General features: G+C 39.0%; 1 protein-coding gene and 1 long non-coding RNA gene across 2 annotated transcripts; one reads left to right on the top strand and one right to left on the bottom strand.

Annotated features, from left to right (window-relative positions):
• Positions 1-964: 964 nt before the first annotated feature.
• Positions 965-2,492, bottom strand: LOC107831268 (putative glutathione S-transferase). The gene is made up of 2 exons (XM_016659023.2): positions 1,953-2,492; positions 965-1,512 (listed from the first exon to the last, which is right to left on the bottom strand). Exons 1-2 carry the CDS (start codon positions 2,259-2,261, stop codon positions 1,153-1,155), a joined length of 669 nt encoding a protein of 222 aa, XP_016514509.1. The 5' UTR covers positions 2,262-2,492; the 3' UTR covers positions 965-1,152.
• Positions 2,493-2,627: 135 nt separating this feature from the next.
• LOC107831271 (uncharacterized) lies at positions 2,628-3,962 on the top strand. The gene is made up of 2 exons (XR_012699495.1): positions 2,628-2,955; positions 3,044-3,962. It is a non-coding gene; the product is annotated as an uncharacterized LOC107831271 (long non-coding RNA).
• The last annotated feature ends 12,406 nt before the right edge of the window (positions 3,963-16,368 follow it).

Genomic DNA, 16,368 nt, shown 5'->3' with positions numbered 1-16,368 from the left:
TGAGCAAGTGTTTTTGTTAGGTGACAAAAATATTGTTGTCTTCATCGGTACTTCAAGCCTCGTCACTAAGGCTCATGAAGTTTACACTTCGACAAGACTTGAAACAGTGGTATCTGTAGACATATAAAATTTATTTAGTTTAATCAATATAAAATTTGGATTGAATCTTAATTTTATTTAAGTAAAATAATTAATTTGGACTTTACAAATTAAATTAGTCCATTTTATTATTTTCAAGCCCAATGTCTATTTTATTTTAAGGCCCAGACTCATGCCATGTGTCAGGTGACATAGCATATCCAGTCAAATTCAAAGCCAACAAGATGACGCCATGTGTGAAATGATGTGGCAATCCCAGTCTAAAATAGTGACCAATCAAGAGTTGCCAAATATCTAAAATGATATGTTTTGGCCAATCGCAAGCAAGCTTGTCACATAGCTTATGTGATAAGTTTGATAACTTACATGAGCCAATCAGAATCAAGCAATAGAGTTCATATGTAGCTGAACTGTCCATCCTCTACTATTAAAAATGGAGGGGTTACATAACTCTCTAAGGACATTCAGAGTTGGAGAAGAGCTTCCGCAATTGGTGAAGGCATCCACAAACAAAAAGATCAATCATCAAGTGCATAGTTCTTCAACGAAAGAGTGGTCAACGGAGTTCTTTCCGAAGATCAACCCGAAACAACGAAGTGCTGCTCAACGTTCTTGGCGATTAAATACACCACAAGGAGGTCTGCATCGTCCTATATTCGAGAAAGACGCATCTCAAACCCTCGAATCACAGAGAATTTCAGAGAGGAGAATCAAGGGATAAACAAAATTGTACTCACAAATATTTATCAATAAAATTTATTTTCTTCATATTTTTTGTTGCGGTTTATTTTCCATAATACGAAAATCTGTTGTGAACAACCCCTAAAAATCTTTTGTTTCAAACTCCACTAGTTTAAGGCGAAGAAGATAAAAACATGACTCTTATCATGTAGTAGCTGGAAGAAATTACAATAACATACAACCACTGACAAAGCAGCAAAACAAATACACAAGATACTACCTACTCTGTGAAAAGCAGGCTAAGCTAGTTTTCTTTAATAGGTAGTTTTATTGCAAAAATCATGATAATTCACAAATAAAGAAGTGGTTTCATTAGGGAGCTGATACGGCTGCCGCAGCTTGAAAGCGAGCTTGGAAATGGGCAAGTAACGCATCCCTTGAAGGGAAATATTCTTTAACTTGGCTGCAGTTAATATACTCATCTTTCCAAGCACAAAAATTGGGGAATTTTTCCCTTGTCACCAAAATTACTCCAGAGGCTTCTTCAACAATTCCAAGCCAAAATGCTATCAAATTAGCAGCTATATCAGCAAACCCAAAGCTGTCTCCCACAAAGAACTTTTTGTCCTTGAGCTCATTATCAAGAATCTTCAGCAACTCACCACATTCCTCTTTAGCTTTGTCTGACTCCTCTCCTTTGCCAAAATAAGCTTTCCCAGTTGTAGTCAAGCACTGCAAAAAACTCAAATCTTGAGTTCCAAACATTTCTACTTTTATCAAAATATATTCTGCAGATAGGTATATATTGCATGACTTGCGGACAACAGGGTCAAAACTAATCCATTTATTCGTAATTCGCCCAAATCGTCCAACCTTAAACTGGTTGGATTAAGACTCATTTTACAAACTCAAAAATTGAGATTGAAGATTATATCAATTTACTAGTCCAAGCTATCTTTTAACTTGACATGTTTTAACTAGCCCAAATTTGATTCAACCTGCCCCTTTGCCACCCCTAACAACGTGACCATGAATTTCAATTGAAAGAAGGCAAGAGCAAGATAAATTAAAAAACGATTGACATAGCGAGGCTCAAATTAATAAATAATTTAAAATGGATCCTTAAAAGAAAAAGGACAAGTCAATTTGAGCAAAAGCAAATTCAACCTTACCTTAACATCAAGAAAATTAGCCCAGAAACGTGCCATCGCTCGTTCATAAGGGTCTTTAGGCAAAATAGAAGGGCCTTCAAATGTTTCATCAATGTATTCAACAATGACCATAGACTCAGAAATGGGTTTTCCATTGTGAATTAGCACTGGTATTTTTTGGTGAACAGGATTGGATTGAAGAAGCAGAGGGCTCTTGTTTTGTAGGTCTTCTTCTATAAATTCATATTCCACTCCTTTAATCTTCAGAGCCCATTCAACTCTGCAACTAAAAGGGCTGAGTGAAACACCAAGCAACTTCACTTCTGCCATCTCAATAATTAAGTTGTCTGGATTATTACTTCACTATGTTTAAAGGAAAGGAAATTTATGGGGTGGGTTTTGATTCTTGAATTTTTGTTTTCTTTATAGTGTTTTAATGACCAGGAGATGCAATGTTTCTTGATCAACAATTTTTTTATGCTTCATGTTGACCGACAATTTATCCTCAATTAATTCAAGGATGACTTATGTGCACTCGTCACCCACATTCAAATCTCTGCATTTTCATTAATGTTTTCTTCGTTGAGCTAATTGATGGAAGCAAGGGGTAGGGATGGTTGAGGTCTGTGGGGTATGTGTGGGTCAGGGGAGTGAGTGGATTTATTTTTGGTACACTGGAAAATACTAAAAAATATTAAAATCTTTCATAAGCACTGGGAAAAAGAAATTCATTTCGTTGAACGCCTCTCTTGCCATACTAGCAAGTTTTCTTTATGTTTGTGACCTTCATTTGCCAAAAATCCATGCCACAGATGTGACTAATTCGCGTCGTTGACTTGTAGCAAGTATCTGCAATCTTCAATAAAAATTCGAAGAGGATGATCCTGTATGTCGTCTTCTTTGATAAGCTTGACAGCAAACAGACCATCTATTTTCACTTCTATCTCTTAATTTAAACTTTGGACATGTTCGAATATGTGAAGAGTCCTCTACATCATCATCACATGATTGTTCTCATTTTTTGGTGAGTCGATTATCTTCCTGGTGAATTTAAGCTTATTGGACATTATAAGTCGTTTATTATGTCTTACAAGTCATATGAAATATTTTAGTTTCTCAGGAAGGCGAAGTTTCCATATATTAGTTCATCTCCTATCAACTGGAGTAGTAGCATCATCACAGGTATAATATATATTGCCGATTTAGTACTAAAATTTTCATTACTTGTTCTAATCCAAGTAACCGTATCGGCAAATAGAACATGGTCAGAAATAAATAGGGATAAAATATTATTTATGTCAGATAGGTTAAGAAAATAAACGACAAAAGAAAAATCTCATGCTCAATCCAACAACACGTCAGAGACTTTAGCATCTGTGTCAATTCGGTTAGTGTTTGACCCAAAAACTTAGATCTACCAATTAGATTTATATAAAACAAAGTCAATTTTAGCTAATATTAATAATTAAAAGATAAGGTTATCGATTTTATGACAGATAGTATGTATATTTGATTGAATGGCAATAAATGTAAGTAATAATAACAGTGTTCAAGTGTTCAATGATCCAAAAAGTTGGAAGATAGCATTAAAAAATAATAAGTAGAAATGAACGACATTTAAGTAAATAAAAATATGTGAATCACCCGAAAAGGGCGAGATCTAATGGATATTTTTTCTGACAATAATGAATGATTGATGAGCCTTTGAGCATTTAGGTTGTTCTCGGATCAAGTGGAAAAGTTAGACACGAATCTTAGTGAAAAAGTTATTTTCGTATGCTTGTAATATGCCCAGATTCTCTCTATAAAGTCAATACGTTTTTCGTGCAGGTGAATACCCTCATCATTGTGTCTTTTTCTATTTATAGGGAACATATTCCAAAAATAAAGCTAGCAGTACAGGTACATGAATATATTCTATGCGTTTTCGTATGCTTGTTTAACAATGCAGTAGCAACATTCTCTTATATTTCAATTATTTGTAATGTACCCCTTTGTATGAGCAGAATTGGTGTTTTGCATAATAAATTTTGAGTACCTTGCAAGAGTTAGTATTAATTTAGTTTGATGAATTTATGATGTTTGCTATTATGAGTTTTTTGTAATGGAATAATGCTACAATCTGCTTTTTTTTTAAAAACAAATGAGATCATATTACGGGGTTACCATCCCAAATATATATATATATATATATATATATATATATATATATATATATATATATATATATATATATATATATATATATATAAAAGTTATTTTCGTATGCTTGTAATATGCCCAGATTCTCTCTATAGAAAACCGTCACAAATTTAAAATTTAATTTGTGGGGGTTATCGTGGGAGTTTCAAAAAATATCACAATATTACTCGTGGCAATCGTAACTGTGGCATTTTTAAAAACCGCCACAATTCATTTTGTGGGGGTCAGAAACCGTCACAAATTATCAAAATAACCCCCCAAAAAATAAGCATTTTCTTGTAGCGTCTTTTGTCTCATATCCTAAAACTAGCCGTTATAAATCTGTTCAGGATGCTCGACCTCGACCTTAATCTATGACGACTTCTCGACCTTGATCTTCGCTGACTCTTCGACCGCACCATTCATCTCTTCAGGGACCACTTCGACCTTGGGCAGGTCTTTATTTAGGTCGTACTGATGACACGTGACAGTCTGTGAGTGCCTCCTTAATGTTAACATGGTTTGGTCATATTGGAGATAATTTTTGACCCATACAGTTAGTCCCTCAGCTTATTGAGGTCGTCCTCACAGGTAAGCTTAATGAGTGGATAATTTCATTTTCGTTCGACTTATCGAGTAAGCTGCAAGAGTCATAAACGTGGTGTCGAACAGGCAATGTGGCCCTCGGTGGGCGCATATTTCAAATACCTCAGGTTTCCCGGGTGATTTGTTGGAGTTATCCTGTCCAAGGGTTAGATTGATGTCACGACATCATGCATCATTATGACGCATATTCCCGATACGTTGCTTCGATTCGTGCATGAACCTTGATTGGATCTGCCGTTTAGATTACGTTGCCAATTATGACGAGCCATTTTCGATTTTAGCACCATGATCTCTATAAATAGAGGTTCTTGAACTTGAATTTGAAGTTTGTTTCCTCTAACTTTTCAGAGCACAAACCTCCATCTCTGCATTTTTCTTCTTTGAACTTCCTTTCCTCGTTTTGTTTCTCGTTTGTTATTCTTCTTTATTACTTTGCATCATGTCCAACTTACCCCAAACGTTGGCGAAGGGGTCACGTTGCTCCCTTGGCAATTGTGTTTCCTTCCTATGGGGATGGTGTTTCTTCCATTGTTGAGGATGAAGTATTCTCGTAAGTGGATGAAATAATCCCCTGCAATCCTGACGTTAGGTCTGACCTCACCCGATCACCGGACGCTGCACCCAGGAATTTCTTATCGACGATGACGTCTAAAGAATTGGCAGAACTTAAGGCCAAGTTCGGCCTTCCAAATCATGTCGAACTGATCCTGACTGGTGGGGACGTGGTACATGTTCATCGCCCTGGATATTGTACTTTATACGTGATGTTTGGCTATAATTACATATTTTTAATGCATTACTTACCTTACATTTTAGGTGCGTTAATGCTAAACTATACTATATTTGTGCTTAATTGAGTTTATTTTATGTGTAGGTACGTTGAAGACGAAAGTGGGAGCAAAGTAAAAATTTTATGTGTATTTTATGCACTACAAGAATGACTTGTGATTATTTGATGATGAAAAATATTATGATATCATGATTAGATAATGATTGAAGACAAAATTGTTAGAGGATAATGTGTGCAAATTGACGTGAGATGAAATTGGAAAGCAAAGGAAAGAAATGAGAGTGTTAGGCAACTAGCACTAACAAAAGACCTCAAAATTGAATTGAAGCGGAGAAGCATCAGGCGTAGCGAGTCAACAAGCTTGCGTTAGAGCAGGCGAAGCGAGGGATTTTTCTCACGATAGAGCTCGTGTTGCCAGGGTTGTAGCGAGGTGGAGCGCGCAACATAGCTCGCGCCGCGAGGCTTACAACGAGGTTCACTGGGCGGTAGAGCTCGTGCCGCACGGTCGGTAGCGAGGGTGTTCCGAGTTTTAAAGCCTATTTTATCTCTTTTTTGGTTTTGGACTTGGTTATTTCGTCTAGGCTTTTTCCCTACACATATAAATAGTCATTAAACACTATTTTTAGAGGAGTTTTGCGACCGGAAGCAAGAATTCACGTGGAGGAACACACACCACGCTTGGAGGAGGCTTTCAACTAGTTTTTCTTCTCTTCTCTTCCTTTAATCGCATAGTTTATTAGTTCTAGAGTTGTTGGGTGCTACATGAACGTTGTAGTTTAAAGTTTAATTTGTTATTACTATTTTATCATATTGGTTTATTTATTCAATTTTGCGCTTAATTATTTGATTGTTTGATCACCAATTGAATACTATCTACGAATCTAGGATTGAACTCGGGAGAGGGAATTCTAGATTGCATATAAAATTGAGTAGAGCAAGATCTTAACTCTGAGGGGGACGAATTTGCGGTTAGGATAGGAATATACCTAATCGCCTTGCTTGGTTACTATACAGAAATTATTAATGCGTTCTTGTTAATTCTAATTCCATAGGAATATAGGCGTTATATTAGCTTGAATAGGCGAGTAGTACTTCGGGAGAAGGCTACGAGCAATATTAACCTTGTCAACCAATAAACCTGATACATTAATTAGACGATTTAAGTGAAAAGCTCAATGAGATTGTTAGCTAACCCGTAGCTCTAGAATATTTACTCATATTGAATTCGTCTTTAAGCTTGTCGTTGTTTTCTTTAATCTCTTAATTTGTTACTCTAGATTAATTTTAGTTAAATATTCATACGTTAGGATTCACTTGAATAGATTAATTGCTTGATTTAATTTAGTTGATAGTTAATCACAAGTCCATGTGGGTACGATATCTGGACTTACAATTATATATTACTTGTACGACCACGTATACTTGCGTGTGCGTTTTGGAGCAACAAGTTTTTGGCGCCGTTGCCGGGGACTTAGAAATTAACTAGTCTACTAGATTAGATTTTTACTCTTTGTCTATTCAAGTTTTTAAATTTTTATCTTAGTTTAATATTTACTATCTTTGTTGATATGGCATCTTGGAATGATAATTGGTCGAATATTGGTTATTCTTATTTTGGTGATCCTTGTCCATATTATGGAGGACTACACTTGTGGCAAAATTGTGCATCTCAATCTTATGTGTGGAATTTTTGTAATGTGTGTGGTTGTCAAGGTGGCCATTGGTATGGTTGTCCTAATTCTTGTTATCCTCAGAGCTCTTATTATAATATTTCAAATAATGTTTATGAGTTTGATAGGAGCAATGAAGTGGAGGATATGGAACGCGATGCTCGTATTATGGACATAATGAGGCAAGTAGCCGAGCAACAAGATGAAAATTAAAAAGCTATTATGGACATGATAAGTCAAGTAACCGAGCAACAAGTTCTTGATGCCTTAGCGATCAAAAGACTTCAGGCTAGAATGGATGAATTAATGGCCAATTTCCAAGAAGAACCTCAACTCGACGAAGAGAGCGTGTTCCCACAAGAAGATAACTTTGAAGAAGAAGATATCATGAGCCAATCTTGGCTGGAGGAACAAGGTCAACTGGTAAAATTTCATGGGGTTCTACATAATGGTTTGTCAAATATGGCAGAATAGCTGATACACAAAAGAAATGAGCTCAGGCAAGAGGTAGACCAATTTGGCTCAGATATCCATTACTTGTAGGATTAATTGAATAAAACGTTTGAGCCGTCTGATGCCCTATAACCTATATTTGTGGATACTGGCCAACTTGTGGAGCGGAAAGAGGAATTCTAACTATTCGACCAAAATATATTTAATAATGCCCAGGTTGACTAAGTGTGCAAAAGCGAGGATGTCAAAAGTGAAGTAATTCTAGAGTTGGACCGCATTGGACCTCATTCTAACCATTTTTTAATATTGTGCTTAGTTGGTGACACGAGAATTGATCCATTCGAGTATATAGAGGAGTCAATGAATGGGGAACAAAGTATTTATATACTGAAACTTGTCATACCAATGAGACAAAACGACATCCCGCACTTAAAGGCCAAGAAGTGCAAGATGCGATACCTATTGCTTGGTTCCTTTATTTTTACACCACCATCCCAGGAATGTGATAGAAAAATTGATGCAAAATTTGGGGCACAATTTATATCCTCAAAGTGGAAGGAAAAGTGGTGAAAGTGATGGCGTCGTGCCGCGACGTTAATTCAGGCACTTGTTGGGAGGCAACCCATCTTTACTGCTTTCGTTTATTTCTATTTTTTTCTTATTATTGTTGCAGTATTTGTTTTTGTTTTGGAGGATTATGAGCATAGGAGGCAAAGCCATTGGAAGAGTGCAAAAGTGAGCTTGAGGGTGAGAACTAAGTGTGGGGTGCCCACACAAAGCATAATACATGGGAGAAGTCTGGGTATCCCGTGAGCTGCTAATTCTTCAGCCTTTGGCCTACCAGGGAGTCTCTTTTTCCCTCTTGTTATTTATAGTGTGCATTGAGGACATTGCACAATTTTAAGTGTGGGGTGAGGAGATTGTCTGGGTATTTTTTTGTGCTATCTTAGCTTAGTTGTAGTACTCGTTCTTAGTGTAGTAAAAAAAAAAATTATAAAATTTTGGACTTCTCCCAACGATGGATCGCATTCGACAAGTGTCTTGAGGGATATAAGTTGAAAGAAAAAAGATAAAAAGATTTTTTTTTGTTAGGTAGTGTAATAATTCCCCCTTGATTATTTTATTGTGTCTAGGTTCTTTTCCAAGGGTTTTGTTTGAACCAGGTGTAGTTAGTTTTATTTTTTTAGGAGTAGGAGCCACTGTGAGATAAATTAAATTGGAGCAATATCTCTTGAGTTTGTTATGCCTTGAGAATAGTGAGTACTTTGGTTGTGACGCTTAGGCTCAGTTTTTGACTCTGGTATAAGTACCTTAAATCGTATGATCTTAACTTTGCTTGCTTTGACTAGAGTATCTTGATGAGTCCAATCGTGAGTGAGTTATGTGCCATGTGTATGTGAGGTTTGTGAGTTATCTTGTGCATTGAATTAGATGTCTAGAACTTGCCCCGTGTGATTGCAAAGCGAAATAGTAGTGTTGTTCAGTCTTGGAAGTGATATAGGTATTTCTTTGTTGAGCCAGATATATATAGTTTACCCGCCTAATTGTTATGTATCGTAGTTAACCCTTTGAGCCTGTAATCCTATTTCTTTGGCAACCACATTACAAGCCTTACCCATTTGTTTGAATTAATAATCTATTTGAACCTTTTAACCTCTCATGAGCACTTGAGTTGTTATGAACTTTGTAAAAGTTAAAGTGTGAGGTGGTTGGTTTGGCTTTTGAGTGGAATTAATGAAATAAGGAGAAAGATGCACTGTTTTGAAAAATAAATAATAAGAGCCACTTGAATTGAAAAAGAAAAAAAAAATATAGTTGTATTGCTGTGAAAAATATTCCTTAACAATGGTGACTCTTGATGTAATTGTGCTTAAAGAAGTATGGAGTTAATATACATTTATGTGAAGGTGGAGTTATGGTTTGAAGTGTGGGGTTTAAATGTTAAAGTGTATGTATTAAAGTGCTTAGGGAGGTGTAGTCACTCTTATATCCAAATATATCCTACCTGACCCGCAGCCTACATTACAACCAATTAAAGTCCTACTTGATCCTAGACTGAATGAGCTCGATTAGTAGAGTAGTACACTACGGGCAAGCCTATGGTGCATCTTTTGTGGCATATGAATATTATTTCTGAGAGTGAGTGAATTTTTTCTATCTTGAGTTCCTAATTGTTCTTAAATTTTTATTGTGTGTGGAACTACTCTCTTTTGTTGTGTGAGGGCACTTGATTCATGAAGAAAATGTAATGTCATTGACCCCTATGTTAGAGTAAGTGAGTGAGTTGTCAATAATGCGTGGTACTTGTGAGTCAAATTTTGAGGTGAAGATGTTACATCCTTGTGCTTAGTCTATTTTAAAGATTTTTGGTGTGATGAGTTAGGAGAATTGTTTAAAAAGGTCATGTCTATATAAAGTGTAGTTTGATTGCTCGAGGACGAGCAATGTTTAAGTGTGTGGGGGTGATGTTTGACTATACTTATATATTTTTAGTGCATTACTTACCTTACATTTTAGATGCGTTAATGCTAAACTATACTATATTTGTGCTTAATTGAGTTTATTTTATGTGTACGTACGTTGAAGACGAAATTGGGAGCAAAGTAGCGATTTTATGTGTATTTTATGCACTACAAGAATGACTTGTGATTATTTGATGATGGAAAATATTATGGTATCATGATTAGATAATGATTGAAGACAATTTTGTTAGAGGATAATGTGTGAAAATTGACGTGAGATGAAATTGGAAAGCAAAGGAAAGAAATGAGAGTGTTAGGCAACCAGAACTAACAAAAGACCTCAAAATTGAATTGAAGCAGAGAAGCATCAGGCGAAGCGAGCCAACAAGCTCACGTTAGAGCAGGCGAAGCGAGAGATTTTGCTCGCGACAGAGCTCGCATCGCCAGGGTTGCAGTGAGGTGGAGCGCGCGACATAGCTCACGTCGCGAGGCTTACAGCGAGGTTCACTGGGCGGTAGAGCCGTGTCGCACGGTATGTAGCGAGGGTGTTCCAGGTTTTAAAGCCTATTTTGTCTCCTTTTTGGTTTTGGACTTGGTTATTTCGTCTAGGCTTTTTTCCTACACATATAAATAGTCATTAACCACCATTTTTAGAGGAGTTTTGCGACCGGAGGCAAGAATTCACGTGGAGGAACACACACCACGCTTGGAGGAGGCCTTCAACTAGTTTTTCTTCTCTTCTCTTCCTTTAATCTCATAGTTTATTAGTTCAAGAGTTGTTGGGTGCTACATGAACGTTGTAGTTTGAAGTTCAAATTATTCTTACTATTTTATCATATTGGTTTATTTATTCAATCTTGCGCTTAATTATTTAATTGCTTGATCACCAATTGAATACTATCTACGAATCTAGGATTGAACTCGGGAGAGGGAATTCTAGATTGCATATAAGATTGAGTAGAGCAAGATCTTAACTCTGAGGTAGGGCGGATTTGAGGTTAGGATAGGAATATACCTAATCGCCTTGCTTGGTTACTATACAGGAATTATTAATGTGTTCTTGTTAATTCTCATTCCATAGGAATATAGGTGTTATATTAGCTTGAATAGGCGAGTAGTACTTCAGGAGAAGACTACAAGCAATATTAACCTTGTCAACCAATAAACCAGATAAATTAATTAGACGATTTAAGTGGAAAACTCAACGGGATTGTTAGCTAACTCATAGCTCTAGAATATTCACTCACACTGAATACGTCTTTAAGCTTGTCGTTGTATTCTTTAATCTCTTAATTTGTTACTTTAGATTAATTTTAGTTAAATATTCATACGTTAGGATTCACTTAAATAGATTAATTGTTTGATTTAATTTAGTTGATAGTTAATCACAAGTCCCTGTGGGTACGATATCTGGACTTACAATCCTATATTACTTGTACGACCATGTATACTTGCGTGTGCGTTTTGGAGCAACAATACGCCTATCCCTTTCTTATCGTCTATTCTTTCCCCCTTCTTCTATTGGTGGAGGAATTTTGCCGTCACTATAGCGCCTGTCTTGCTCAGCTTGCGCCATACGTCTACACGATTATTAGAATGCTGACCAAATTTTTCGATCTGGCCGGAGTCGAACTGACGTTGCAACACTTGGTATATCTCTTCGCCCCTAGCTTCTTTAGGGGAATGATATTGAATCTTCGCCATCGCGAAGGCAAATGCTTGGTGTTGAAGACGGATGATAAGGCCAGTCGCTAGGTCTGTCTCAATTTCTTCTACCTCAGGACCGAGGATGTGGTGGCTAACGCTGATGGCTTTCCTGAGGCTTAGAATTATACGCGTAAGTGTCCGGTTTTCATTTGCATTCTTTTACTTGATTCAAAATTTGTTGAAGGATTTTCTTTTTCTTGTAGCCAGCAATCAACCTCCCCTTCTAGTCATGCGCATTTTTGACTGGGTCAAGCAAATCCTCCCCCACGTCATAGGAATCCGCGACTGGCCGAGTTTCATCAAGAAGTTCAAATCGGCTCTTCCTTCAATAGGTAACTTCTTCTGCTTGACCGTGGTCGTTTCATTTTCCGGTGTATGCAAATTCATTTTAGTAATTTCAACGTTTATCTTTTTCCCAGGCAGGGGGTCTTCTCGAGGGAGTCGGGCATCGGTGCCATCCTTTCAGAGAAAGGCTGTTGCACCTTAGGCTTCTGCCCCTATTGTGGCTACTGCCTCTTCTGTACCGACCCCTCCCTCGGCTACCGCATTCCAACAATCTACCTCCGTTCTGTCCGCTGCTTTCGCTCCTCAACTCGTTTCACTAATTGATGAGAACTACGATATCTCTCCTAAGGATTGTGGTCTAATGCCCCGTAAAAGGAGAGTCATTGATACGGGTGGAGAAAGGCCAATAGTCGTCGACTTAGAATAAGGCAACTTTTTTCTTCGAGAGACGGGCACATTGCATGTTGGGAAGAGCACTGGGGAGGACTCTGAGGCCCTGCATTTGGAGGAGATGAATGTGGATGCATCGGTGCATCTCGCAGGGGACACGGTCCAAGGCGGGATGCCTGATGACGGCCTCGTACTTCTGAGGCAAGAGGAGGCTTCGTCTTCTAGGGTTGCAGTGGATGTCCCCTCGTCTACTGATGACAGAGTGAAGACCGTTGCTGAAGAGGACGCTGGGTCTGATTCTTATATGGATCTGGACGAGTTGAGAATGATTGACGATGGACTTACTCAACTCGAGGTGAGGTTGGAAGGGGGCTCCATGACTATTACGATCTCAATAGATCGTAATCTATTTGTATATACCGAGGGAGTAGTCCCTGCCCTCAGTCCTCTTTGTTCTTAGATTGAGGGTACGACCCTCGAGACGATAAACGATAGTACTTTATCAAATAACATTGATGGTCTCGCTCTCAGGGTAAGTACGATTGTCATCTGTTCCTTTCCTTATGCCTTAGTTTCTTTATAAGTTCTAACACCTTTTCTTTGTTTTGTATACGGTTATTCTAGAGATTGAGAGTTCTCGATGGGAGAGGAGACGTAAAGAAATTTACGTGAAGCTAAAAGACAAGTATACAACGTGCCTTAGGAAGTACCGGGAGCTTTGGTGCCGGCTTTGTGATGGCGGCGATGTGCGGGTCCTGAGGGAGAACTTCAAGAAGAGGGACGAGGAGATGATACATGTTGTGGAGAAATGTAGTATCCTTGAAGGGACGTTGAGGAGTAAAGAGGACGAGCTCGAGCTTAGTAGAGGCGTAGAGACCCAGTGCAGCAATCTTCAAGCCCAAGTGGTCTAGCTATAAGGTAAACTTGAAGAGTGCCAGTTCAAGGAAGAGGCTCTCAATGGCGAGGTCGCCGAGAAGTAGGAGGAGCTTGATAAGGCGGAGTCCGCTCTATTGGAGGCTCGGAGAAGGGTGGAGTTCCTTGAGTTGGCGAACCGAAACCTTCATTCTGAGCGGGAAAATGACCCATCGATGGCGAGGGCCAAAGAGGAATGGCTTGATGAAAGGATTGGGGAGTTGAAAAAAGAGACCTCCGATCTTTATGATCGAGTTTCTTCTCTGGAGCACGAGAAGGCCCAACTTCTTGCACGACCTTCTTCGTCTACTACGACTTCTGGCTTTCCTGACGTCCCCTGTGAGCTGTATGAAGAATGGATTCATGCTGAGGCCCGACTGGATATGTATCGTGAGTTTCATACGATGAGTTCTGTTTCAGAGGCGGCCCTTGAGGATGCTCGGGTCAAGGCTCGTGAGGCTCGAATTTCTTATGGCTACGACCCAGCTACGCCTCGCCTTGGCGAAGAGGATGAAAACGGGGAGGATGTTGTAGATCATCTTGAGGATAAGGGCTGGTACTATTCTATTGACCCTCTAGGCAAGGATGGAGAGGACACTGAAGATTGGGACGGTGATGGCGTTGACGGTCAAGGAAGCGCCGTTTTTGAGGGTCGGACCGGTCAGGATGTTGTGGGTCGCGATGGCGATGGCCAATAATAAGTTGTTTTTATCATTTTGTGTACTATTGCTGGCGTCTACATGAGCCTTTGTAAAAAAAAACTTATCTGTAAATATTAAAGTTGATTTTTGCTTCCGTTTGTGTCTTTCTTATTTGTCGTGATTTGTTTTTGTACTTGCATGTTTTGTTCCTTTATATTTTTGTTGACGTTCTCTAACTGGTCGTAGTCTTTGGGTTGAATAGCCATAGGCTGAATCATCTCTTTGTCCGTATAGATCGAATATGTATGAGGATCGATTGGTTAAGTTTGAACTTAGTTGGACTTAGCTTCTCGTTTGGTTAAATTTAACCTTCCATTGCAACATGGCTGAGGGCCGATAGGTGTTATTCGAACTTGGTGGAATTTTTACCTCTTGTTAAATCGCGGTCGAGGGCTGACAGGTGTTGTTCAAACTCGGTCGAGCTTAACTTTTTATTAATTGAGCAGTCAAGGGCCGATAAGTATTGTTCGAGCTGGGTCGAACTTGACCTTTTATTATGGTGCATCCGAGGGCCGATAGGTGTCATTCGAACTGGGTCAAACTTAACCTTTTATTAAGGTGCGGTTGAGGTCTGATAGGTGTTATTCGAGCCAGGTCGAACTTAACCTTTTATTAAGGTGCGACCTAGGGTCGATAGGTGTTGTTCGAGCTGGGTCAAACTTGACCTTTTATTAAGGTGCGGCCGAGGACCGATAGGTGTTGTTCGAGCTAGGTCGAACTTGACCTTTTATTAAGGTACGACCGAGGCCCGATAGGTGTTTTTCGAGCTGGGTCGAACTTAACCTTTTGTTGAGGTGTTTTTGATAACCGTAAGTTTCTATTACTTTGACAATGTTGCTCTGATTACATGATTAAAGAAAGTTACAAACTTTGGGCATTGGCTAGCGTTCCAGTCCTAGTCCCAGTCTATCTAGTACCTTCATTGTTCGACTTGGAGAGTATTGAGGAGTCGGGCAATGTAAGAGAAAGCAGTCCCTTCTTCGCATACTTCGACTCGAAGTGTCCCTTTAGTCGCCTCGTTAAAAACTTCCTAGAGAAAACCCTAATGGGACTAAACTCAAGTGAGGGAAAAAGGGTACGACTTGGGGGAGCTTCTTCTTTTTAGTAGTTGAAGTATTTTAGGTGGCTGATATTCCAATTGTTTGGTAATTGTTTTCCTTCTCCCAGTTTGTTCCCAGTTTTGGCTTTGAGTATGTAGTCCCTGACTTTGAGCGGCAGGACCTTTGACTTCTTGTTGTAGTAACATTCTGCTTGCTGCTTCTGGAGAACCATTCTTATGTATGCCATATCTCTTCATTCGTCAATCTCATCGAGCTCTTGCCTTATACTCTCGTTATTACTAGTGTCGCTTTATGGGAATACCTTAGGCTGGGTTCTCCGACTTTGACTGGTATGACTACTTCAGTTCCGTAGATCAGAGAGTAGGTGTCTCTCCTATGCTAGTTTTCGCGGTAATTCTATATGTCCTCAATACTTTTGGGAGTATTTCCGGCCACAGTCCCTTGGCGTCTTCGAGATTTTTCTTCAGGATGTTTAATATAGACATGTTGGAGGATTCTGCCTGCCCGTTACCTGCTAGGTGATATTGGGTCGAAAGTATTCTCTTAATATGTCATTTCTCGAAGAATTCGGCGACTTTCTTTCCCATAAACTGGGTTCCGTTGTCGCAGCTGATCTTTTTGGGTATGCCGAATCGGTAGATGATGTTTTTCGATATGAAGGTGATTACCTCTTGTTCGCGTATTTGGGAGAACGCTTATACTTCCACCCATTTAGAGAAATAGTCAGTTAAAACTAAAAGGAATCGTACGTTACCTCACCCTGCTAGGAGGGGGCCCACGATGTCCATTACCCACTTGATGAAAGGCCATAGAGAAGTAACTGAGTGGAGATGCTCGCCTGCTTGGTGAATTATTGGTTCATATATCAGGCATTGTTCGTATTTTTTCACAAATTCTGAGGCATCCTTTTTCATGGTGAGCCAGTAGTATCCTGCCTATATGAGACATCTAACGAGCATTGATCACCAGAATGAGCGCCACAATGGCCTTCATGGACTTCTTCGAGGACACGCTGGGCTTGGTTTGGGCCCAAACATTTCTCTAGAGGGATGCCGTATGTCCTCTTGTATAGGTCGTTGTGGAGGAGGTTATATCTGGTTGGCTGCATTCTTAGTTTTTTGGCTCCCTTTTTGTCGTTTGAGAGTGTGTCGTCCTGCAAGTAGGCGATAATATGATTACGCCAATCCCAAGTTAAACTTACATATCTTACCTCGATTTG

This window comes from Nicotiana tabacum, chromosome 2 (assembly GCF_000715075.1).
Source record: "Nicotiana tabacum cultivar K326 chromosome 2, ASM71507v2, whole genome shotgun sequence".
Taxonomy (NCBI): domain Eukaryota; kingdom Viridiplantae; phylum Streptophyta; class Magnoliopsida; order Solanales; family Solanaceae; genus Nicotiana; species Nicotiana tabacum.
Note: the sequence above shows the minus strand (reverse complement) of the source record. Positions and strands in the feature narration are given on the sequence as shown.